The sequence below is a fragment of the Pimephales promelas genome, chromosome 20 (genome assembly GCF_988280905.1).
Source record: "Pimephales promelas chromosome 20, fPimPro1.hap1.1, whole genome shotgun sequence".
Taxonomy (NCBI): domain Eukaryota; kingdom Metazoa; phylum Chordata; class Actinopteri; order Cypriniformes; family Leuciscidae; genus Pimephales; species Pimephales promelas.
This window is the reverse complement of record NC_142788.1, coordinates 22,270,154-22,297,649: the sequence shown is the minus strand read 5'-3', so window position 1 is coordinate 22,297,649 and position 27,496 is coordinate 22,270,154. Positions and strand designations below refer to the sequence as shown.

Sequence of the window (27,496 nt, the reverse complement as noted above, 5' to 3'; positions counted from 1 at the left end):
TATCATTTCAAATAACCCAGAGCACAAGTTGCTCTCCCCCTGTTTCCAGTCACACATGCATTCCCAAACAATGCATTAAGTTTCCAAACTGATTATGTTACAGAAAACCAATAAACGCCTCTATAAATCATGCTCTGTAAAGTGTTAAATCAACTCTAATTGGATTAACATCAGCAGATATTATTAGCTGCCGACTGTTGGCTCTCCGGCGCACAGTTCCAGGGCTCTCCTTTCATAGAAACAGCCTTTCCACTTTCTGCTTAAGAGCTGTTACATGTTTCTTTCTCCCATAGCCTTTGTCTGTCTCATTAGGTGACTACTTACACATTAAGAGATGCTGAACAGTTTGTCTTGCTGAATAACAATGATTGTACTAACTCAGATGACTAAATTAGTATTAACAAGAGATCTGAAATCCAATTTATGAACCTGTCTTCAAAAACATATATTTAAATTTTAATTTACTCAACCTAATGTTGCTCCAAACTAGTTTTCTGTGGATCACAAAATGAGATATTTTGCAGAATGCACATACAAACCTGGTTGCTTTGTCCAGATGGCACAAATTTTGAATGCGTGTGAATAATTTGAAAGCAATGAGGGGATCAATAACTTAACTTAAATGTCAGTCCCCAACAAAAACCAATCAAATGGCTACAGTACAGATGAATTCATACATCAGTAAACCATATGGGATTTAGAACTTATACATGATGGCTAAAAGAATATTCTTGTGTGAGAAGATATAGTTTTAATTATAGATTTGGGTTTATATGTGATCATGGACTCGTTGAATATCATATTTACTGAAAGTCACCCTTACGATTTCAAATATTCCTAAGAAGCACATGGTTAGAAGTTACTGTACATTAAGCCATGGTACTCAAGTGGGACATTCTGATTTGAATACAGCTCGCAACCTTGTTTTAATCCTTTTCTACCCATGAATTCCAGTAATCTTCGTACTATCCTTTGAATAAAATAGCTAGAATCTCTAAAGTAAAAATCTGTTCCAAGCAGGAATGCCACTACATCCTAAGTCAACCCCAGCAATCCCTACAATATTACACTGAGAATAAGCAACAACTGCACTAGACCTCTAAACCCACCAAACACTCGTTTCATACTCAAAACAGAAGGAATAATGCCTCCATTTAGTGTGGCTCGGGTTTCCACAAACGTTCTCTTTGGAGAAAACAATTGGGCGAATTTGAGATCCTGCAAGTGGCTCCGCAGCTGCTACAAGGAGGCAGACAGTGTGTACCGCGTAAATTATTCAGTAAATACCTCAATATAATGTACACTGCATATGTCCAGGCCTGTCTGAGGCTTTATTGGCCAGCTGGTCACCAATATGCTAACCGCAGACAAAGAGACCAAGCAGCTAGTACAATTCCATTACAGCCAGCACGAGGGTGAGTGTGTACGACAAAGTGCTTCCAAGACCTGTTCTTTAATTGCGTGTGGAAAGCTGTTGGGAAATCATAATGGGAGTCAAGGCTTACAATCAAAGGGTGCAAGAGTAATGGAGCCATATTCAAAGGAATACATCACTCTGCCGCACTTGGCACTAGAGAAATACACAAACTTTAACAAAGGAGTGCGGGCAATTGGCAAGAGCGGCAGTCACTTGCTATTACTCACGTTGTGAGAAGTGGGGGAAACTCACTCTGTAATTGCAACCCTCTCCCAAACTGTTAACTGAAACAGTCATTAACTACAATAGCAACTTGGCTACTGCAGCCACAGCAAATTAGATCAGCGGCGTGACTGACTGAGTGACTGGGGGTAGGTACGGCTCTTCCAGGAGAGTTGCAGAGGGAGAGAGAGATGGTCAGGAACAAGTGTTTCACAAAGGAAATATGAAAAGCAGCTTCAGCCCGGAGTAATATAAATACTCTTATCATCTGAATGTGACGCTAAACAAAACAGGAATCCTGTTAAAACCAAACAAAACGAGGGCTAGACAGCCAGCGTAATACAAAGGAGGCTTTTTTTGCATATATGAACCAAAATGGCAATGAAGAGGCTCATTTGATAATCAGATAAAGAAACCCACATCAAGCTTGCACGCAATGGCTCACAATCGACTGGCCTTTTGGTAACCCTCCCCGAACTAAAAAGCTAGGCAACTGAAAACATAATGCAGTGACGGAACCGACCAAAATCACTCGCCCTTTATCCCATATGCCCCAAATTTGCTTATATTGATCTCCTGGATAATGAAAACAAAACTTTATGCATAACAGAAGGCTACATTGAGATCAGAAGTATTTACATGGTTTTATAATGCAAATATTAATATTATAATATTAGTAAATGGCAAGCATACTTTGGAAAAGTATTTTATAATCAACAATAAGTCTGTTGTCTATTATAAGTCAAGAGTGGCCGCTTTGCATGTACTGTTTCACATTCACAGACTGTTACATATCTACAATTTAAAAAAATGCAAATGTTTTCATGGCATTTTGGGAAGACTGGGAAGAACAATATGTCCTAGCAGAAATCTTACACGCAAAATTACACGCAATTCCAACTGAAAGCCGACAACTGAAAATAAAATACGTAATTATATGTAAAAAAATATGTAAAATACGGAATAATATGTACTGTATTTTACTGTGACGCTGAACAGTGGTGCAGGAAACACTTATTTGTAGAACTAAATAAAGTTTGTTTTTTAGGATGTGTGAAACCTTCAGTTAAAGAGCTTCAACCTTTTTTAAAAAGAAGAAAAAAGAAAAAAAGGAAAGCCTGGTGAATATTCAAATGGAAAAATTACCTTTGTACTAATCTAATGCTCACCTAAGGTTAATCTTCAAAAACACTACTAATTTAATGTAAAATTTACATACTGTACGCCATAAACAAATGATCTTGAAGCATATACAAAGTTAATTAATTTAATCTATTCACACAAAATAATAAATTATTTTAATATCGGATATGTATCAGTTATCAAGAATGATGGGTTCCTCAGTATCAGCCAGAATGTAATTTTCCAGAGCATACCTATTTTTAATGGTTAAACATATGCAAGGAAGACAAGATCATACATCAAATATGCAAATAGATGTAGGACCAGTTGCAATTCAGCATGCAAATAATGCAATTGCATCACTGTCTGTTAGATTACGAATATTCTATATTCACTCACTGTAAATCACTTCTAATCTTTAATCTTAAATTTAACTTTAAAACTTTACCGAACGCAAATAGATTTGAACAGAAATACAAAAAAGGCAGAGGTGTAAAAATCCAAACCAGAATGCAAAAACTGCATAAGTTGTCCTGCCTCTCTTTAGAATTTTTTTTTTTTGCAAGAGTGAATTGTCGTTTACAGAGAAGGAGCACGCAGCTGTAAGTCGACTGAGGCACTAACGAGACAAAGTTTCTTCGGGAAGTGTCCCGCTTTCATGGTTGCCGGGATGTTTAATTACACCGGCTGCGTAGTGGGTAAAGAGAGGGGGAGGAGAAAGGAGGAGAGGCATCCCTCTCTGACAGCCTAGCTGAGATTCCTCACCTGTCCAAGGCGGGAGACGCACCTGTCAGCGCACACTTAATCACCAGCGCACTCCGGGCCCAACCGGGGAGCCACACCACCACGCCGAAAATTAAAATGAACTTTCTTGCCACGCAGTTAAGAAGGCAAAAAAAAAAAAAGAAATGCTGTCATTCCTCTTCCCCTCATTAATATTCTGAGGTTAAGAGCTTTTCAGCGAAACGTAATTAATTGAAGCTGAGCTGACAGTAAACAAGCAATTTCAAATTAAAGCAAAATGACAGGACCGTCATTTGTAAAATGTGAGCAGATTTTGGCGACAGATAAATGAAGGAAAATGTTAAGGAGGAAAAAGTGATGAAGATATTAATCTTCACCTGTCTGTGTCAGCGTGCCACTCATATCCGCGATGTTGCTCTCGATCCGCTGCAGATGCTTCTTGTCCTCTTTGCTGCCCATAATGAGGGGAAGGATGTATTTCTGCAATTAAAAACAGGGCACGCTATTAGAATTCCACTCAGGAACAGGGAAAACAGGCCTGCGGACCAGGACATGCTTGGTTGCTAACTCAACAAATAGACAAAGGGCTAATCTATTAGCGTTAGCATAGTCGAACCAAAACGGAACCCTCACTGAAAATAGCTCTATAAGCTTTTCTATCAAAATATTGTGAAATATTATTACAATTTAAAAGAAACATTTGGTATTTTAATATATTTTCAAAATGCAATTTATTCCTGAGATGGCAAAGCTGATTTTGTTAAAGTAAAAAAATAATATTTATTTCAAGTAGATTATACATGTCTTACAGTGATTTTATTTTATCAGTTGAATGGATCCACATTATAGTGACCGCCAACTTTAATATAGTCAATATATTTTTCTGCCACAATAGCAAAGAGCGATCGATTGAACGATCACAATTAGGTGACAATCTCTTCTTGAGCAAATAAATTTACATAAAACACAACTACAAATTTTTGAAATACTAGAATGCAATGTAATGTATATCACAGAAAAGTTGAAAATGATGAAAAGCAGCCTTATACTAATATAAACATTGCCCTAAAAAGAAGGCCTAAAACAACAAGCAGATGACCAAATGGTTAAATCTGTTTTTTTTTTTTTACTGAATGAAGTAATTACGAAGCTATATTTAATAGCGGGTAGATAAAGACTATGCTTTACTATGTTCTACTATATGTTCTATCTAGTACATCAGCACAATATCAAACAAACAGAAATAAAAGAAATGAGGGGAAAAAAAATCAATACAAGTGTTTGTGGTTGATTTCACAGTATCAGGTTCAGTATTGTGTTTGGCAATGGCAGATAAAACATCATTAATATGAATTATGATTAATAGGCCTGCATTCATGCTGAAAAAAAAAAAAAACAGGACCTTTTGTTTTTTTAATCCCTCTCAAAAGTCTTGCGGTTTTCTCACTTCATCCAGAGTAATTTGCCTCAATGGCTGACACTGAGGCCAAGAATTAAGCATCGGGGCATGACTCTGGGTTCAACATCATTAAGTCTTTTAGCCCACAGGCTGGCTTCTCCATTTGAACATGTCACCTTCTGAGGACAATTGCTTGTCAGAGTTTAAGCCTTGTAGAACAACATCTCCAAACACTGAGAATAAGAAGCAAAGGTCAGAAGGCTGGCGCTTCCACAAGCTGCCGCCCGATTCTCACGCCATTGCAGTTATATTTACAAAAGCGCAAGTCGATTTGTTTACCTCGACAAATAAACAGCACATAGACGGCGAGATTAAAATGGCATTTGGTGAATAGCTGGGTGCTGTAAAGTGTAATGTGCGTGTGCAGACTCTCCGTCTGGAAAACAGTTGGCCTTAACAGGTTTTCACAGCGGCGCAATCATTGTTGACACCAGCACAAGTAATAAACACTTTTAAGTTGAAAAAAATCAGAATGAGTGTTAACACCAGGGTAGTTAATAAGAGAGCTGCTGTGAGCGCTGTTTACAATGTGCTCTATAGCATAAATAAAGTGAAGGTGGAGGACAGGGCATATGGTGGCATCGGTGAGCTGTTCCTCTGACATGACAGCAGTGAGAGCTCTCACACCAGGGAACCGCACCTCCGACCACAGGCACAGATCCTCTCAACAGCAGAGACCCACACGGGGGACTGGAGAATCACAAACTCTGTGTGTGTATGTGTGTGAGACAGAGCATGAGACAGAACGAAAATGAGAAAGGAGTGAAAAAGAGAGTTACAAAGAACAGAAATGCATTTTTTTTGCATTTTCTGAAAAAAATTATGAGTGGTGCTTGTCAGCGCAAAAAGTCCCTTTTTAACAATGCTGTGATCGGTTGCTATTGCATCACTACATGGTTGCTAAAGCGTTTTTTTTTTATTTTTTTTTATTTCCTATAAAATCTCTAGGTCCAAGTATTGTCATCTCTAATCATGTCTGGGTTTTTTTTGTTATTTTGCACATTTTATTGTCTGCCAGGTAAATATCATAAATCCAATCTTTTTATGAATTTGCTCATGGTTTATGGGCAATACACTTTTCAGGAGTTTGGAGTTGGTAAGATTTTTTTTTTTTTTGATGAAAGAAAGAAATTTCTTATGTTCACCCAGATTGCATTTATTTGATCAAAAATACAGTAAAACACTAATATTGTTAAATATTACTACAATTAAAAATAAAAAGTGTTTTCTATTTTAGTTTATTTTAATTAAATTTTAATTAAATTAAATTTTAATTTATTCCAGTGATTGCAAAGCCCGACTTTTCAGAATTACGGTCTTCAGTAGGGCTGCAACAAACGATTATTTTGATCATTATTATTTGATTATTTGAGTTTATTCACGATTATAAATGAACTAGCAAGCTTGCGATTCTCTATCAAATTCTGATATTGGACTGAATATGGATTCATTAAGATATCAGATAGGTACAGTTTTATTGAACTTGTTCATCGTACATGTTCATTCTCAAGGGGAAAAAAATAATGCTGTATACGGGGAACCCAGTTGCATTTAATGCAGTTTTTTGCTGAAATAATAACTTTAATAAGAGGAAAATATGAATAAAGTACTATGAATATAGTATTTTTCGAACCAACTATCGAGTTCATGGTTACTGAATGCCTTTTCTGAGGTAAAAATTTTAAATTATGGGACATTGTTTACAAGCTGTCTTATTGACATCTTTCCGCAGTTGAAACAGATTAAGCGATTACATGAGTCTTGATAGGGATATTGATAAGTGATCACCGTTTCTGTCATTTTGTTCATTCCCTGATGTTCATTCACATTTATTTGGTGCTATAACTATAATAATAATAGTGACAATGAAAACGCAATAGAAACAGTAATGACTTCCTGAGTAAGCACCAGAAATGGGAATGACTAAAAATGATAGTTGATAAAAACGAGAGTTGATGTCACATTCTCAAAAGATCAGTTTTAGTATTGAACAAGCTACAGTTTCAGACTGTAAAACACTCATGTAAAAGGAAAATGTGACTTTTTCTGTAAAATGACACAGGTTTGGCCCATAACACTAATAACAGCAGTCATATGGGCTACTGGAGATGGAGACTGGCTTCATAAACCCGCATGTGCTGAGAGCAGCAGAGGAACTGACTGACTGAAGTGGCTGAGTGCAGACGGAAGCTTAGGAAGCTAAACATGAGTTCCTAATCATGACATCATGGGAGATCGATTTGATGTCATTGGAAATGCTCTCTTAAAGTCCATTGCTCTATTTTCGTTTTCTTATAAAACACAGTAATGGAGTCCAAATGCCTCTGTGGGTAGTGTGGGTTTACCAAGAAACGGGGTCTCTCTTTTACGCAACGGGGCCAGAGGGCCCACGCATCCATCTGTGCCCACGTACAAAATCGTGTGGAGATAGTATTGGAAAGTGGCACTGCCGCCGGGTTTTTCCAAAAGGGAAAGCAAAGAAAAGATCTAAGGGTTGAAATGAGCTCATTCTGATGACGTTGGAGAGATTCACTGTAACCACAATGATTTACTCAATGTACTGTAAATGTACTCACACAAAAACAGAAATGCTGGGAAAAGCTTTAGTTCTCAGAAAAATCTATACATTTATTTATTTTTTGCTATTGGTGACTCTTACACATACCCGGTAGAGATGATAGAAGCCAAAGGCCATTCCTGCCATGATGACAGCCATGGCACTGTAGTCTCTCCATCTGTAACCTGGACCTGCAGGGACACACACACAAATACAACAAGCTCATCTATTAGCCAAACCCTGGGAAAAGCTGTGGTGAACCTTCTGGAATGCAATATTTAATTTGACATGAAAGAAGCAAAGCTGTGAAGTATAGAAAAATACAGTGTATTCAATGACTTCAAATCTTATTTGTAAAATCATTCCTGTGAATGTTTTTGTTAGTTTTTTTTGCACTGGTTACTCAGACTATATCTGTGAATCAGTATAAAATATCCATTTTATAATGATAATAATAATATTATAAATTATATAGTAATAATTCAATTAAAAGATTTTCACAGAACACCCCTGATATTTTTTTTATATACTAAAAAGCTTTAGTAAAAGTACATGTAGGTAAACACTGCTGTTTATTGTTATATTGGTGTATTACTCATTTGTTATATTGGTGTATTATTCAAACTTTACTGATGCAACTTCAAAATGATGGTTAAAAAAAATTATAAATCATACAGCAAAAAATATATATGTTTTTAGAATATTTATATTAAATGTTTTAATTAAAATGTTACATTTTTACATTAAATATATTCTATAACAAATCTCCACAAAAAATAAAAATAAAAAAATAGAAACTGCTGACTGTACTTCTACCCCTTACAGGTTTAACATTCACGTCAAACTACTGTACAAAAGGTGTCAACAATGGACTGAGGTTTATAGTTTATACAGATCTAAATGAATTGGAGCTCTTGTTCCTAGAAGGAAGGAAGGGGGGGAGGGAGGGATTCTGATTACACGTGGTTGTAGAAGCGTAAACTAGATCTGAACTTCCAGATTAAGTACCACATTACTGTAAAACAGAAAATGAGCAATTTCATAAGCTATGACTGAGCTTAACGGAAACTCCCGCTTGCAATATTTGAGAGGAACAATCACTCTGTTAAGGGTAATTGTGATCTTGAAGCAATGGAAATGAGAATCGTTTAAAAGATCACTCGCACGGTTTCTGCTGAGACCTCACACAAGTGCTCAAGATGAGGTGTGAATGTCACATAAGCGCAGTATTATCAGGGACTATCAGGAAATGAAAGCTCACATCAGAGTCCCTCCTCACCCCTCACCTTCATTCTCTGAGAGAGACAGTTGACCTCACAGAAGGAAAAACTCAGAAAAAACTGTTCTGTGCAGATTCAAAACAAAGTATGTGCTCTGAAAATGGTCTTCTTTTAAAGTGAGATCAGACAGATATCCTGCTAACAGCTGTAAGATTGAAGTCATTTATATAAGTCAACATTCTGATGACAAACCATTAGAGAAAAATTCAAGAGTCATTAGTTGGGCAAAAACATAGCCCCGCCCCAAACTCACATCATTGGTTGAGCTAATGCTGCTGGTGTCGTGCCCGTTAAACAAACGAGCGAAGTTTAAAAGCGTCTTTTCAGAGAATCAACAAACCAATGGCTTACATATAGCTGGCATATTATTGTTGGATAGGAGAGAGTGTTGTAACAAAAAATGACATAAAATGAAACTTCAGGTTTACGTTATGTTTTAACCAGCTTGTGAAAGCAAGAGCAGCAGTTTCAATTCACGCTGAGACAATCTGGCTACAGAAAGGAGGGAGAAATTATCATGCAAATGTTTAACGGCACACCAAACAGAGAAGTAATTAAAGCAAGCCTGGCTCTGGCAGGTCAACATGTCAGATACAAAATGCTCCATTTTGTAACATAGCGAGGTCTGCGAAACAGGTGTGTTACTGTAATTTGTTTGAATCTGCTCTACTGAATACAAATAGACAGGCTCGCTAATAGACTAGCAAAGGAATACTACTTTTTCATTTTTAAACAGCCAGTTTTTATCTGATTAATTATATGAGAGGTCGTTAGGGATACCATAAATAAAAGCAATATGATAAAACATGTCCTACAATTTTACTTGACATTAGTTTTTAAAATATGAGATTTTACACTAGATCACTAGATTGTTCTTAACACAGATGTAGCTTCTTCTTTTTTCTTTGAATTAAAATGGTATCACTTACTACACCTAAAACAATGACCATATTAAAATGTGTATAACATGAAATGCATACATATGTCCTTAAATCATGTATATGTATTTACACTCACCTAAAGGATTATTAGGAGCACCATACTAATACTGTGTTTGACCCCCTTTTTGCCTTCAGAACTGCATTAATTCTACAAGGTGCTGAAAGCATTCTTTAGAAATGTTGGCCCATGTTGATAGGATAGCATCTTGCAGTTGATTTCACATCCAGGGCACGAAGGTCCCGTTCCATCACATCCCAAAGACACTCTACTGGGTTGAGATCTGGTGACTGTGGGGGCCATTTTAGTACAGTGAACTCATTGTCATGTTCAAGAAATCAATTTGGAATGATTCAAGATTTGTGACATGGTGCATTATCCTGCTGGAAGTAGCCATTAGATAATGGATACATGGTGGCCATAAAGGGATGGACATGGTCAGAAATAATGCTCAGGTAGGCCTTGTCATTTAAACGATGCCCAATTGGCACTAAGCGACCTAAAGTGTGCCAAGAAAACATCCCCCACACCATTACACCACCACCAGCCTGCACAGTGGTAACAAGGCATGATGGATCCATGTTCTCATTCTGTTTACGCCAAATTCTGACTCTACCATCTGACTGTCTCAACAGATATCGAGACTCATCAGACCAGGCAACATTTTCCCAGTCTTCAACTGTCCAATAAGAGAGAGCTCTATAAATTATGTACATATTTCATATATTATCATTTAAAGGGTTAGTTGACCTAAAAAATTATGTCATTATTTTCTCACCCTCATGTCTTTCCAAACCCATAAGTTCCCATAAACCGTTGGTGAAAGCCTCATGTTTAAAACATTGCTTTTGGCTCTTAACTTTTCTGCACTTTTGAAACCTCTCTTCTCCCAATACTCCCAATAGAAACAGTGCCTTGAGGATCAAATCTGCCTGAAGACTGAAGCTCAGTGACACTCTACGTCTGCAAGCACATCAAAACATCAGCAAACCTGCAACTTAAAGAAGGACTTCTGTCAACATCACTTTTTGTATCAATGGTAAACACCACATTAACTAAGTGTCCTTGCGAGAGCATGGCGTGCAGGAAACACATGATGACAGTTTGGGTAAGGCCTTGAGCTTAGACCCTGACCGGTCTGACCGATCTCCTACTTCAACTCGAGATCCACACAGGACTCCTTCTTCCACATTGGTAGCACCTCCACCTCCACTTCCACTCCTGCTTTTTATTTGGTCACTTAAGGTGTGAGCATGGCCTCCATTCCCCTTTTTTCCAATCTCCGTTCAAATTTATTGGGTTCAGAAAAGGCCCTACTGTCCTTCTGCCGCTTGAAAATAGAGATCAGAGTATCCATTACTCCGACAGAGATGGATGCAGGTCCCAGCGCATCGTCCCCATAACAAGGACATCAAAGAGAGGGACCCCCTCTTTCCAACCTGACCCCCGCAAAGATCTCCTCACTCTCCCCTCATTATGCCATTCTCTCATAGCCGTTTTGATATAAAACCCCCCACTCTAGTGGGGCCGATGCCTAACTACATGGCTATCCCATCAACATCGCTTTCATTACAAAACATGAGATGGCGGGGAGTCAAGGACAGGGTGGCAATAAATGAGGGTGGAATACATCTGGAATCATTGTCATACAGGTTAAGCATTATGCGAACTTCATTCAGGATTGGTAAATCAGCGGCCGGCCTGGAGCTCATAACCTGCAGAGGTAATAAAGATAGAGGCTGCAGAAAGGCCCTTGGCAGGCCAACCAACCACAGATTCTCGTAACGGTGCGGACATCATATCGCAAGGCCGTGTCGGAATTAATTATGTGCCTACGCAAAATTGATGCCGTTCACCACTCATTTCCTTTGAAAACGACTTGCTTAAGATAACAGTTATGTTTGGGCACTAATACAAATATCTGCACGATATTCAAAAGTATTTCCGCTGTCTGTTTTGAATTGATGTACAGGCGAAGGTTTAAATAGGATTATGGGAGCACAGAGGAGATGTCTTCGATGGGGGACTCATTTAATATAGTCATGCACCATTTGGTAGAGAAAATCTACTAGACTAGACGTGTCATGTTCAAGGAGCGCATGGGCCACGGAAAAACATACAGTGAGGGGACGGGTGGAGGGGTTATAGGGTAGACCACCTATCCTAGCAAAAGCGATTGTGGTTATACTCACTGTACGGGGCCAGTGGAACAGGGTGAGCGATATGCGTAGGTCCGGGAACAGCCACAGTCAGCGGCTCATCCACACTACCGGACTGCTGGATGGCTAGATCGACTTCCTCATCGGTCAGACCTGCACAGAAAAAAAAAAAAAAAAAAAAAAATCACTACTATAAATGATGAAGTTTTATATACAAGGTAATTGTGCATATATTTGTGGTCACATTCACAGACATTGTAAATAAATAATTTGGTATTTTTAGATAGTTTTCCTAATTTCTAGTAGTCTAGCTAGCTATCAATATTAGACTAATTGAAAACCAACAGATTTCTCCAAAATAAAACTTTTCTCCCAGTATTCAAGAATCAGTGCCTTGTCTGTCCGTCTGTTTAAAGACAAGCTAAAAATGCCTGGAAACTCCACGAAATGATGTGAACAACAGTGTAATGGGAGAGGAAAAGGTGGTGATATAAATGGGAGCGTGTCCTTGACTGTCCTTTGCAACCTGCAAATAAATCTAAACGTTTAAACTCTTGCTAAACTAGGTTAATAGCACCATAAGCGACAGATGTAGACCCGGATGAGCGGCTCTGGAGGTCCAAAGCTCTGAGCTCCACTCCATTAGAGTCAGATCTCAAGAACAGAGCCTGTCCATTTCCTGCCGCTATATTTCCCCAGGTAGAGCTCAGCGGAACCCCAGACAGATAAAATGCATTATTTTAATTTCTTCATTGTAATGTAAATGTATTACATAATTTTGCAAATGCCAATATAATTTAATCTTCAGATCTTTTTTAATGATTTTAGTGGTGATTAAATTGCATAGAGGTCTCTAATGGAAAATGACAGGAGAGGGGGAAAAAAAAATCTAATATTAATATTTCCTTTTGTGGAAAAAAAAGCTGGTTTATTTCCAACTCTGTATGCAGTCATTGGTCTGTGTCTTGTCTTGATTAAGCGTCTCGGTGCGGGCCTAAACAGAGCGGTGATGGGGCAGACGGCAAACAAGAGACCAGAGAAACACTAGGAAAGGAAAGACGGAGGCGGAAAAAGCCTGTTAGTCGAATGAACTTGTGCGTTGACATTTAATGAAGACATAAAAGCGAGGAAAACATTATGGGCTTCCTCTACAATTGGCACATAAAACCCAAATGCTTTAACATCTCCATTTAGAGCCAATGGTTTAAAAAGGCTCCAGTTTCTATTAAACTGTAAGTTACACATATCAATTTAATAAATCTACTGAATCCTACAATACACACACACACACACTCCCTCTGACCTTTGTTTGTCCACAGTAGACTGGAGTGTGTCACGTCTGTCATTGTGTATTTAGTCACTCTCTCGCACTCTCTTGCTCTGTTTACTGGAGATATCCCCTTGGGCATTGCGCTACTCTATTCCACATGCTTTCATACGGCACGGCTGCCTGCCAGAGAGCCAAAAGGCTGAGCTTTGCTCCAAATTGAGCTGTTTAAAGAGCAGACAGCAAGCTGTTTTTGCGCTGTAATACACACATCATAAATGTGGCAAATGCCAGTGCCACATGTGCTTAAATAGAGCGGGGAGAACTGAGAGCTTGGCAGAGAACAGAGTCTGAGCCTGTTCAGCCCTGTCTGCTGTCTGCTGGGTATGAAATCACAGTCACACTTCATAGAGCCACACTAACACTGCAAAACAATACAAGAGCGCAGCGGAGGTAGGGATGCATAGTTAATCAGTTTTATCGCTGCGTTTCATGCTTTTCCAGTAAAAGTTTCAATTTATGACTGTGGGAGAGTTTAATTATAGGAATATGGGAATTTTACGTAAAAAAAAAAATAGCTTGTTGTCCGTAGGCATAACATGATGTATTACTACTGTTACTGTCCGTAACAAAAATAATAAGTGTCTAAAGCCAAAAAGTGGCATTGAGTGGCTTTCATCATCCTCATAATCAAAACAAATCATTCCTCTTCTAAACGATATATGCCACTGTTAAAATGTTTTGAGTCAGTTCATTTTGTTTTAAAGAAATTAATACTTTTATACATCAAGGATGCATTCATATTTCTATTTCAAATAAATGTTGTTCTTTTGAACTTTGTTCATCAAATAACCCTAATAAAACTGTTTTCAACAAAGATAATAATATGACATGATTGAGCATCAAATCAGCATATTAGAATGATTTCTGGAGGATCATGTGACACTGAAGACTGGAGAAATAATAATCATCACAAGACTAAATTAAAAATAGAAAAACAGTTATTTTAAATTGAAATAATATTTAAATGTCACTGTAGTTTAAACTAACTACAGACTGTTATAGTTGTAAAACAAATGTAGGAAATTAACAGTGAACGTGCAGCCACGGTAAGCAATTATCTGTATTTTATAACCACTTCAGATGTGGCTCATCCAATCAGAATCCTAGTTATTAAACAGTTTATGGAGGTTTTTGAATGGCAGTTTCCACTTGAGATAGCAAAAGGACACAGCAGCAAAATTTATGACACATCTCTCTCTACATTTAACCATATTCTCCTTTACTGTCAAGAATGATATTAACAAAATTTACACCGCCGCCATTTTCAATGAAATGACCATGTAGCCAGTTTTGCCTCACTTGCGGAAAACTCTAGGTTGGGGTCAAAGTTAAAAGGAGGGCAGTTTCAGTGGAGGTTAAAATGGCCCTGAAAAAAATGTTGAATAATTTAAGGCAAATATTGGTCATCCTGTCTTGCATGGCATTCAAAGTGCCAGGAAGCAACCATGGCCATGTGCTGAGCTGGTGCAGCCAGCCTGTACTGTCCAATAAGCAATAATGTGTCCCTGGACTCCCTATTCATCTGACCACACCAGACTGCTTGGTGGCAGACTATTGAATGAGACTTGGAGGCCCCCCTCTCATTTCCTCTCACTCACCTCACCGTAAAGGCACCATCAGGAAGTTCACGTTTTCGAGCAGGTCGTTTTCTAAGGACATAATGAACAAATATGTACATATTTGTAATGTCATTTGAATTCTTAAATAGCACCCACTGCGCAACTACAAAGTGGTCCGCCGTGCACCCGAACAAGATGCATGCAAATTCATTAACGCGTTTGCTTTTCTTTCGGGTTTTCGGACTGTTTTGTCTCCTCTGATGCCTTTAATACAAAGAAAACGGGACGACAAATGAAAGACCTTTGAGATCCAATTTAAAAGAAGGACAACAAGAGTGAGTGAGTTTTACATATAAAAGGAAAAAGGACACAAAAAGGAAACAAAAAATTTATTACAGTTTCCAAAACCTGTGGAATGACCCCTTGGACCTCCATTTCAGATCGACCCGCCGGTAGATGAACATTTTTAAGGCATAAATTACATCTAATGACGACACCGTAAAAAAGAACAATAATGGAAAGCTATTCTGTATTTCATTATACTGTATTATTTGGTGCACCTGATACACGCAGAGCCTGTTTATGAGTCACCATATTAGCAGATGCTCAGTCGAAGCATTTGCTTTGACCTTGCCATTCTCATTGGGGCATGAAATTACGGTGGTGGCACCACGATATTACAGCTATAAATACTGTAAACTGCATATCTGGGCTACGTTTTCTATTGTCTTTCAACATAAACCTGATCGGTATTTATTTAAAGGAAAACCCATTGCTCTCTATATTATTTATGGCTCTATTTTCTGGGCTCTTATTTTCAGGATGTGTTTTTTTTTTCCCCAGCCTTTTTTTTTTAAAGAGTGATGAGGCGACTCATCCAGCCATAAAGTGCAATTCTCCAATTTTGGCACTTGTGAACTTCATAGGGTATGAATACGCTCACAGGGACAATTATAAAAGTGCTTACTGAAAGGCTGTCAAAGGTGGCTGCTCTTTTTTCAGGAGACCAACAAGGCTTGGATGAAATCGCTTGGTGAATATTACTTCTTATTATAATAATAATACCAGATTGAACAACAAGAAAAATACTTAAGGTCGTAAAGATGGAGGTCACTGAGAGCGTTTCCGTGAGATTTCACATGTCAAGTCCATGTCCCACATGATTGCATGCCTTAAATAATGACCGCTCTCATAGCGTATTCATTTATGTATTAAAAAAAAAAAAAAAAGACGACTCTGGTCATTTTCCTGCTTTATCGCCTTCTCCTGATGACAAAGTGAAAAGCGACTGGCCTAGGTGGCGCCGTGGAGTAATTTATAACCACATCAATCCCTTTGTCTTTTATGCAGGCCTTGGTCATTGCCATTCCTGTCCAAGAGGTGAGTCGCATCACCTTACTTGCAAACTCTTTCCTATTAATATCAGGGATGATGAACCATTTCTTTACCTTCATGGTGTGAGCGGTATTACACCTGCAGTGCACCAGTGTCCCTCATGGCCCTTTGAGCATAATGAAATGACTACAGGAAGAACACTAGCGAGGTCAGAGATCTGAGCACCGAGCCTTAGCGGCTTGTGTCTCACCCGGATGTCCACATACAGGTTTAAAGGAAGCCACTGAGTGAAGTTTGTGACAGGACAATATGGAAAATCCAAGCTGGGGGAAAAACAGTATTACATCCTTGATTACACAACGTGGAGACAGTAAATGAAGGACAGTAAATTCTGTACCGCTGCCAACTAGCAGTCATCTGAGAAATTCAGCCTGTAGTTTTTAAGATAACGACATATCAACGGGCACACTTCATTTTTAGTGATTTCCCCTGAGTGAGAACACAATTTAATGTCGTTCATAATTAAAATATCATTTATTACAAACAAAACTCTGTTGAGAATGTGTTTACACTTAACTAAATGTTGTCAAGTGCACAGAACATGTTTTTGTATTCTATTGCGCTGCTTTTCCATCGATTCTCAAAATTTGGATCGTGTTCACATCTCGCATTCTTTGCAACGTAGGACACGCCATTCTAAAACGCAGCGTTCGTGTTAAAAGAAGTTGAACTTATAAAAAACAAGTCACAAGACCTAGCAGTATTCCTCATTTCACGCCTCACATTTTCTGAGGCTATATAAGTTCTGTGTGAATGGCCCCAAAGAAATTTTCGTATTAAATTTTCGAAATTTGGATGGAAAAGTAATGACTTATGATACAGTAAATGAGTCATTAAACAGATTCAAAATGATGACACGTGAGTTTAAGGCTTGTTTTGATTTGTCTTAAAAGTCAACAGTTCACAAAACTTAAATTCAGAATGAAACCTTATGCAAATCTACAGCAAAATGTATTCTAATTAGGGCTGTCAAACGATTAATCACGATTAATTGCATCCAAAATAAAAGTTTGTGTTTACATAATATCTGTGGGTGCACTGTGTATAATTATATATATATATATATATATATATATATATATATATATATACACACACACACACACACGTGCATATATATTTTAGAAAAAAAAATATTATTTATATATTTGATATTTATATATAATATAAATTATATATAAACCTATATGCAGTATATAAATGAAAATATTTCTTAAATATATACAAGCATGAGTGTGTATTTATATATATATAAAATAATTATACACAGACACAGTGCACCCACATATATTATGTAAACACAAACTTTTATTTTGGATGCGATTAATCGTTTGACAGCCCTAATTCTAACAAATTGATGACACAGACGAAAAGTAATTTATAAAACCTTAGTCTAAATTGTGATTTAAACAAGTTTTGTAAAAAATACAATAATATTGTAATTATCATTTAAAATAATAATAAAGTAATGAAACTTAAAATAAAAAAGATATTTTTAATGAATAAATAATTTATTCAAAATATGAATTTCAAAGAATTACAAATATTTGTTTAAAATCTTTAATCAAAATATAGAACAAATGCTATAATTATCATTTAAAATAATAATAAAGTATTGAAACTTAAAATAAAAAATATATTTTTAATGAATTAATAATTTATAAAAAAAATATGAATTTCAAAGGATTACAAATATTTGTTTAAAATCTTTAATCAAAATATAGAACAAATGCATCTGAAAAGTGATTACAGCATGCTACCCACTATATTGACATCACTAAACCCACAAGCTTGTTAGTTTACGTCGAATCAAGATACTGAGACATAGATTGAGCCATAACTGCCAGAAAAATTGAAAATAAATGTTCGTTTGCAGAATAATTTTGGGAATTATTGGTAAAATTGTACAGACCAAGTAATTACAGTGTAGCGATTACATGCAGCTTCTTTAAACCACCTTTCTTTAAGGACAGCTCATACAATTAACGCAAGCCTAGATAATAAGTACATATACACCCACATTTGGAAAGCCCAATCAAAGAGTGATGTAATGATGTTCTGGGAGATTCACAATTTACACTTTAAAATGACCTGCTTAGAAAACATTAGCGCATATCTCCGAATGCTTACCGAGACCAATCACATTCCCCTTGAAAAGAGAGGGAGACAGAAATACTGAGAGAGTGAAAGGGGTGGAAATCACGTAGGTATCCTTCAGCACGGATTAGACCATAAGGCATGTAAATAATACGTGTAGGAGAGATTGTTGTGTAAAGACGCTGCAACATGTAATCAAAGTGCTTCCTATTTTCCCCTTCATCAGCTGCCCGCCACTATGGCTGCTTGCTGCAGGAATCCAATTTAACTCCCCACTCCACCAGAAGATGGTATTGTTTTATTTTATGGGGACTTTGACATTTCTCACTGTTAATATAGAGCAAAACTGGAAAATATTTACATAAATATGCCATTAAGCTGTATTAGAAATTAAGATGGATGGATATTAAGGTCTTGTTTGGGGGGATGTGGCTGACCCGAAATCTGATCTCTGATCTTTGTAACGTCCATGATGCTCCTCTTCTACTTCATCATGACGGACAGATCAACAATGTCACCTTATAATATTGCCTTATACTGATTCCAAAGGTAGTACTTAAAAAGATTTTATGTTTTGTTAAACCTATAAAACAGAAATTACTTTACAATGCAAAATAAATAAATAAAATATTAAAAAATAAAAAGCACTATAATAAAATGTCATTTCCTGATCCTGTTTCCCTTTTATATATATATATATATATATATATATATTTGTTTTTTTTTAATAGAAAAACAGCTTATGTAGTTATTCTGTTAAGGAAATAAAACTATACTATATAATAAAAGGGGTACATTTGGGCAATTTGTGTGAATTGAAGTAAATGTCTACAACAGTGCTCTATACTTATCTCACACTTCATAACAATACCGCTATTTCCTATTTTCATCCCATCAAGAGTCTCAGGCTATAAAAGCAACCAATAACAAACTAAATGCAGTTATAAAATATAAGCTTCTAGCCTATATTTCTCATGCCGTTTCAGTTTGAGCGGAAGCAACTGGGTGAGTCTATTTTTCACCCACAGTATTGATTGCTTTTAGTTTAAAAGTGACTCATTGTAATAATGCCACTTTAATGATATTAAATCTAACGCTAAATTATATGCTGTGTAATACGAGTTAAAAAGGGACCGATTTCTGGTCTGGGGTGGATGAGGAGCTACTTCAGGCTTAGTGATATCGCAAAGAGCGTACTGTACATACTGCATAAGAAACAATCAGGGAAACCGTTGTAAAGCACTTATCAGTGGAAAAAAAAACTATGAAATGCAATGCGAGATAAAACTTAGCACAAATGAAGCACAAAACTATAGTGTGGATTACAGACAAAACTCTTAAATGCCAAAGATAATCTAGACGAGTACATCAACCATTACTATTGAAGAATTGGTTCCAGCATTTAGCAACTATTAAATTGACCTTGGCTTAACCCTATCCCTAATTAATAGGTGTTAGCCATAAACAGTGGAAATTAAAGGTCACCTTCATAACCACTGATCCGTCATTTCAGCTAGCTTTTTTTTTTAAGGCATGCTTTAATATGAACGATGTTAATCAAATTAAACTTTCGAGCAAACTCCAGGAATGGCGCTGAAAACACTGCACGAACAACACACAGAGCAGCACGTTAAAATTGCTTCTGTGAGCTCAGCAGGGCACTGGGAAAATGGTAAATTTCAGGAGAAATTTAATAAGGAGAAATTGGCTTAAGATTACTCAGCACTTTGCTTCTAGATTAGTCTCCCTCCTACCCTTCAAATTGCACGAGTTGCTTTCAGAGTGATACAACATTGTGACATAATTACATTGTTGAAGGTGAGGCTCAGTAGAAATGGCTCGGTGCTGACACAAGACCATTTTCCAGCACATGCAAATTCACAGACGGCTCACTTTAAAGCCTGCATGCGCTCTTCTTCCATTTGAGGGGCTAGTCAAAACAAAACAAAAACGTTTGCGTGTAGACAAAAGGTTGCTGATTGCGAACCACAATTAAAACAAAAAGGTCATTGTGACTTTAATCCGAAATCCGTCCTTAACAGCAGGCATTATGAACTGTACGTACAGTACTTACAAATCATGCCTAAATCACGCTGGCTTAATTAAGCCGTCTCAATGGGAACGTCCATTGAGAGGATATTGAATAGTTGTCTGTTCCAATGTTTAACATATTTTCATAACTGCGTGACAAGTGGCAATATCACAGCGAAGTGGTCCTCGGGGTGTAAGCGGCTGCGTCCCGCCCAAAATTGCATGAGCGAGCAGAGAAAACGTAAGAAATTAAACTCGAAGCGTTGGTGATAACTCGCGCGCTGTGGTTGTAAACATTTTTGTGCTCTGAGTTCTATCAATAACCTCTCGGTTACAAGGGCCGGTAATTAAAAGGCTAGTGACCTGGAAATAGTGTCCTCGTTCGAAGATCTCCAAATGTCCGCATAAAAAAAAAAATACAACATCAAATTAGAATAGCAATAGCACAAGGCCGAGTCTTCCAGCTATAGATCTATTGATGTTCAAACACACCCTGGGGACACATTGCCATGAAAGTCCCGAGTTCACAGTGTTCCCTGGTTCGGAGGGGTCAAAGTCATATCTGAATATACATTATACACGCATACAAAATAGAGACGTATACACAGATACATGCATGTATGGATTATAAATAACACAAACACACTGAGGTCTGAAACCACATGATCATCCTGGAATCAGCTCGAGCGCTGTCGTCATTAAGGAAAAGGAGGACGTGTCAAATAGTAATAAATATTAAAATTCATGTTAATAAATAAAATGTTTTTCTCTAAATATTGTAGTTGGTAATATCACTTGAATTAAAATTTGAAAAATAAATGTTTGGAGAGAGGGAAAATATCTATTAGTTATCCTTTTTTAGGAAGCATACTGAAAAAGTCACATTCATGTGGAATACTATTGACTTCAGTTGGCATGGCGGGGGGAGGTTGACCTATCATGAAACAGTGACACACTAGCATATTAATATTTGATGTGCCAGTAGACCCCTTTGAGAAATCCATTTGAACCACCAAACACACTTTCTACACAACACAAACATGATGCATATCGCTCAGAACCTGCAAATACCTGCAGCTGGATACAATCAGTCGAATGCATTCGAAATGACCACATTTTGCCCTGAACATACTGCGTATTAAGCCGCATAACCCAGCTGTGAATTATAAATGAAGCTGATCTTCTGCTAACGAGAAGCACTGACCGAGGAAAATGCTAAAGATATTGAGAAGTCATAATAGGCCACTGATGTGAACAACACCAGCCGGCATCTATGGATTTTGTCTCCGGTTACCCACACCGGTCATTGAGCTATTTGGCTCGCTTTCCTCTGCCCCTCTACTAGCACCGTCGTAGGCCAAATCCACCTGTCTTTACCATTAATTAGTCCTGACAGAACAAATTTCATTTTAAATAAGAACTAAAAGGAAAAATCGGGACAATACTGTATGTCCGATAAGCACAGCTCTGCTAAGATTTACAATTATCGATAGCGTGCAGAGACAGATGAGTTATCGTGTTATAAAGGACAATGCTGACCTTGCTAAACTTCAATGTAATCAAGATAAAACTAATCTGACCTTTGTGAAGGACTATATTTTATTTTAAAAAATGATCTGCATTTCAGCTCCGAAGTGATCGTCATTTTATGTGACTGATTTTAAAGTTAAGACCTGCTGGCAAAACACTCAAATAAGCCGTAAAGTGAGACAGATTACATTGTGCTTCTCAGTTTCCATGATTGCCGCCCCCCCCCCCCCCCAAAGTGATTCACTAAAACATCACAATGTCATTTTCGGTGCTGGGTTTAAAAAAAAAAAACTCTCAAAAAAGATCAAAATACAGCGTAAGGATTGATTACTATCCAGCACACACTCAGGCCGGTGATCTGATCTGAAAGGGGTTTGTGCCATAGGAGAGATAGTGGTGGGTTATGCATCAAACACACATATTGATTGATACCTAAACTGCTCTGAATTTAGAGTGAATGCATATGTATGCTCACAACACGTTACTTCTCTGGTCGATAAAACTTTCCGATGCATTCCAGTGCTTTAATATTTATGATAACAGCTAAATTAAGTAAAAGCTTTAAAATGCTGGGAGGTAGCATAATTGACAATTCCATTGAAAGTGCAGGAGGGTTTGTCAATATTAATTTTCTGGATCCCAAAGCATCCCAACTGATGGGTCATTTATCCACACAGCTGGGATCAAGCTCTCTGCAGTCCGATCGACCCCTAGCTGACCCTCCAGGCCATGCAACAATGGCCTCGACCCCTGACCCTTATACACAAATGACCTCACCCCATGAAAATCTTTGGACACTGGACTACACACTGTTCCTAAAACTGAACAGTCTTTAAAGGGATAGTTTACCAAAAAATGACCACTCATCATTTACTCACCTGAAACCTTTATGATTTGAAACAATGGTAAAAAAAAAGAAGAAAAAAAGATATTTACAGCAGAATGTAAAAGCCAGCATTTCTGTCCTTTTGTTGTAAATGAAAGTAAAAGAGCAACATGCACATTCTTCAAAACGTCTCTTTATGGGAATATGAAAGGTTTTGGAATGAAAGGTATAAAAAAATATTTAGTGGCAAACTGTCCTTTTAACCTGACATTGCAAAAAGGCTCTCTTTACTAAACTGATTCTACTCATGCCTGAAAGAAATAACGAAAGCATTAAGTTGGTTAAATGTAAGGTCAAAGTCTTGGAATTGAGCCATCTTGTAGCCGTTCTGCCTGTAAAAACGCAATATTTCCCATTAGGGTTGAGGAACATACTGATGATACACACCTTTTTTCTTTAAGAAAGCCTTTCTGGTTGCCAGGGGGCTCTGGCGAACTTGCTGGTTTTGTAGAAACCTCACCGCCGTGGCAATCTGTGAAGATGGAAAAAAAAAAAATCTTACATTTGCAGCGTGAAATGAGCTCATCAGTATAATAGAAAGTCATCAGTAAATTAACTTCACTGGAAATGAGAGGAAGATTCAGGAATTCTTGCGAGGCGGCTGAATTATTGTACATTTCCAACTCCCCAAGGTATATCATCAGCCAACAACAGGAACTTATAAAACAGCCCTCCCCCTCCCAATAAGTATATGGAGGCCAGACCACCAAACCACTTTAGAGATAAATCTAGGAAATGAGTGAATCAGCAGTTATAAAATTATCCCATCAAGGTTTGCAGAACAAATGGGGTATGGAGTTTAATTTGCCATTATCCTCTTTAAGACAAACTCCTAGCCTTAAGTGAGCAGGGACTGGAAATCTATACTTAATGCTGAAGTGCCCATCTGGATCTAATACCTGGCTAAAAAACTTCAGCGATTCTTAAAGAAGAAAATGCATTATGATCAAATCACCTAGGCTGCATGTTGTAATGACTGAGTGTTAATGCACTAGAAAATTAAATATCATCAGAACACGTGTAGTCGGAAGTGCAGCGCCGTTCCCATCGATTCCATCGTGTTTTCCTTCGAGGTGCACCTCGATCTGCCACTTTAGCTCGCTTCTCCTAGAATTAAAAAATGCTCTCCTCCTCAAACACCATTATAGCATGAATTTGAAGTGCGGGCTCTGAAGTGGTGCTTTTAAAGAACAGATAAACATGAAATAACATCTGGAGATAGGGGGAAACGCACACTCAAGGATAAAGCCGAGCCGCCTCGTTATCGCACCTGTGGTCCCTGTGATTCAATTGTAAAAGTCATCCCTCTAATAGGTTGAAAGGTTTTGATTACTGTTCTTTTTCTTTAAGCGGCAAAAGATAAAAAGTGATTGAGCGCGCTGTCTGTGGTAATCCGTTTTAGGTAATGCATTGCATATACTAAAGACCTGTTTCAATCCAAAAGGATTGCATTTTGAAAATAGGCTGAGAAGAATGTGTAATAGTCGGGCCGGCCGTATAATTCTGCGGTGACAAATCAAGACAGAGTGAGTAGGGGACCCGGGTTTCCTTTCAAAAACACATCATATTGATTCCAGCTTAAATTTATGGGGAACAACTTTGACTTTGTTGGATGAAGAAGGAAGACCGAAGGGGGGGGGGGCACTGACGATTTAGGGAACGGCATGAGATTATGATTCCGATAATTGGAATAAGCAAGCAGGCAGGCCGCATTTGTCTCCTCCTCAAAAACATCTGAGGCAGAGTCTGCATAAAACGCAACCTTAGTCACACCTGGTTTCAGAACACATCAGGGACAATGTTTTGAGTTGACATGACCTTTCTGGAAATGTCTTGATCTGTGCATCAAGTTTTTTTTTTTTTACCTTTTCAAGTTTTTTCTGACCATCAAAAACAACAAAAATTTCAGATTTTCTAACAGCTTGTGGTAGCGCAAACCTTCTTTTGGTGTTAAAAAACTGTCAGCATTTAGTAAAGACACAGTAAAAAATTTGCGTTGCAAAGGCTATTTTTGCAGCTGACCTTTTTGCAAATGCAATTTGTAGGAGTTTCCCTTTCAGATGCAAAATTTATGGGAGGAAAGTATATAAATGAATCACACAAGGCAATTTACTAAGGGTTGCGCTAGTCAATTTACTGGTATTTGCGCCATTACTTACCACCCCCCAAAAAAACATGTCTTAAAACAGACACCATGAATCGCAAGTGAAAATCAGCATTTGAATGGACGAGGGTTTGCTGTTGGAGAATCACACAATAAGTGTTTTACAATCCAGAAACGCTCCTTCCCCGCCCTATAAACACCACATAAACTGCATAAACCATCAATTTCTTTATGCACTGCACAAAAATGACGTTGCATGTGTACAGTAAATCACACTTTATAGGAAAAGAACATTCTCAATTGAGTCACTGCCAGCGAAAAAACAACAACAACAGCAGGAATGTTTCATTTAAGATTATAAAGACAAAGGGGTCAAAAATCGCAGCTCCTCGGCTTGAAATACGACTCCGTTTTGTGATTGAGACTAGCTTTTACTTGGATGGAAGGGGCACGGCATTCTTGTAAACACTTCTCTAAAAGATGGGATCAAAGTGGGATAACAAATGAGGGCGATGTCCATTTATTTTTCAAGAGTGTTACGTCTGTTCTTCAGGGAGAAGAAAAGTGCTTTTCTTTGCAGATGACACGGCTGCTTTATGCAAGTTCCACCCAGACATCTCAATCAATTATAACCACATTGCACAGATTTTAGTCTTGTCTACTTATTGACGTATAGATCACCCTCGTTGTCGTATAAGGTAGCAGCGCGCGATCCTGCTTTTAAGGGGGAGAGCTGTATCACTACATGTCAGTACAAGACACATTTGGTTTGGCAAGCAAAATATTAACTCAAATTAAAAAGGTGGGTGCATGTTTCTTTGCTGAATACCAGTAAATACTCTTTGTTAATCAACCATTATTTTCTAGTGTTTCTTGTAAGGGTAAAATTGCTAATGCACGGAAAGTGCTCCCTGTTCTAACCGATAATCTTTACAAATGAGATAAATGATCAAGTGTCAGGTGCAACCTAAAAAGTGGTGAAAACTCAATCATAGGGGCCGAGGAACATTAAGGGCCACGTCTGGAGACATGCCCGCCGTGAACATGATGACTGCACGAGGTCTTGCAAATCACGCGTGTTGGTTATTGAGTTTGGATCGGACAGAGTTTTAAAAGAGCACTTTTGCCTCACACTCGCCTTAAATTTGGAGGAGGTGGTCGTTACGCTTAACATGATGATATTGATCGGGAAGGAAATATAAATGTCCTATTAGGGAAGCCAAATTTTTCGAGCCAACCTCGTATGATGCTTTCTTTCGTCATTTCAGTCTCCTTTAAAACAAGTTAAAAGTTCAATATCTGGTTTATAAAGGACCAATTCAGAATCAAAAATCACACCACATTTTGACAGTCAGTTTAATGTAAAAAAAAAGTCCCAATTTTCCGGAATTTATAAAAATGTAATTCTAAGAATAACCAGTGAATTCTGAACACTTTTTTCCTATTTTAAGAACATTAAAGTGCTTTAGAAATTGAGACCTGTAAGAATTAGAAGAAGTTTTGCTTATAAATGCTGCCATATAACCAGTAGATTTGAGAAGGAAGACTTTCCTTGCAAACAGGTCAAACAAGGTAATATACATTTGCTCAAGGCAACACACTACAAAAGATTAAATCATTTGTAGATGGGAGGGAAAAAGATTTTCTCAATATCGAGTGAACGAGACACCAAACGCGGCTGTGTTCAGAGGTAGGCAACAAACTTAAAAAAAAAAAAAAAAAACTTCCAAGAAAATGTGATGTTTCCCATCTTATATATTAGTAAGTATTTATATTATATAAAAAAATGGCAAAATGTAGTTTTAAATACAAATAATGTACATTTAAAAGGCAGCAACAGAGGTCTTTTAGAATTGGTGAGTATAGTGTAATACGTACAGTATGTAAATGTGCAAAATATAAGAACAATTTTGACATCAAATGCATACACACTACTTTAAATATCTTAATACATCAAAAGTGTAAGTAAATATTTTAAATAGCAAATGGTGTAGCAAAAAAAGCAAAAAACAAAACAAAACACTTACCTTTTTACATTTTAAAGGGATACTCCACCCAAAAATGAAAATTCTGTCATCATTTACCTGTATGAGTTTCTTTCTTCTGCTGAACACAAAAGAAGATATTTTGAAGAATGATTGGATCCATTGACTTCCATAGTATTTTTTATTAATTTTTTTACTATGGAAGTGAATATCTTCTTCTTGTGTACAGCAGAAGAAAGAAACTCATACAGGTTTGCAACAACTTGAGGGTAAGTAAATGATGACAGAATTGTCATTTTTGGGTGGAGTATACCTTTAAACAATAAACATACATCTTGAACAACAACAACAAAAAATGTACGGTTGTTTGTTTCAAAATACATGGGACAGTTTATAGAGTTTTATTAGTAACATAAATCTGCAATTGCTATAAAAAAGAGTGTTAAATGTAAGATCAAATTTACTCAAATTTTACTCAGTCACTGCAAATGATGTATGCATGAATAGCTGTGCTTAGCTTTTGTTGAAAATAGAAAATAAAACTAAATCAACAAGGCATTTTACCCCAGAGTTCCTATCACAAACTGAAACTTTGTGGTGGTGGTGTGAAGTCGTGAAACGAAGTTACAGACAAAAAAGAGTGCCTGACTGCATACGAGTTTGATCTTAAGCTACAGGAC

General features: G+C 37.4%; 1 protein-coding gene across 1 annotated transcript in view; it reads right to left on the bottom strand.

Moving 5' to 3' along the window:
• The window catches only part of pex14 (peroxisomal biogenesis factor 14), a 59,938-nt gene that overhangs the window by 11,892 nt on the left and 20,550 nt on the right, over window positions 1–27,496 (bottom strand). Inside the window, exons 3-6 of the mRNA XM_039651992.2 lie at window positions 23,115–23,199; window positions 11,933–12,052; window positions 7,630–7,712; window positions 3,883–3,985 (exon numbers count right to left, since the gene is read on the bottom strand). Of these exons, the coding sequence (XP_039507926.2) occupies window positions 3,883–3,985; window positions 7,630–7,712; window positions 11,933–12,052; window positions 23,115–23,199 (391 nt within the window). The remainder of the gene's footprint in view (window positions 1–3,882; window positions 3,986–7,629; window positions 7,713–11,932; window positions 12,053–23,114; window positions 23,200–27,496) is intronic.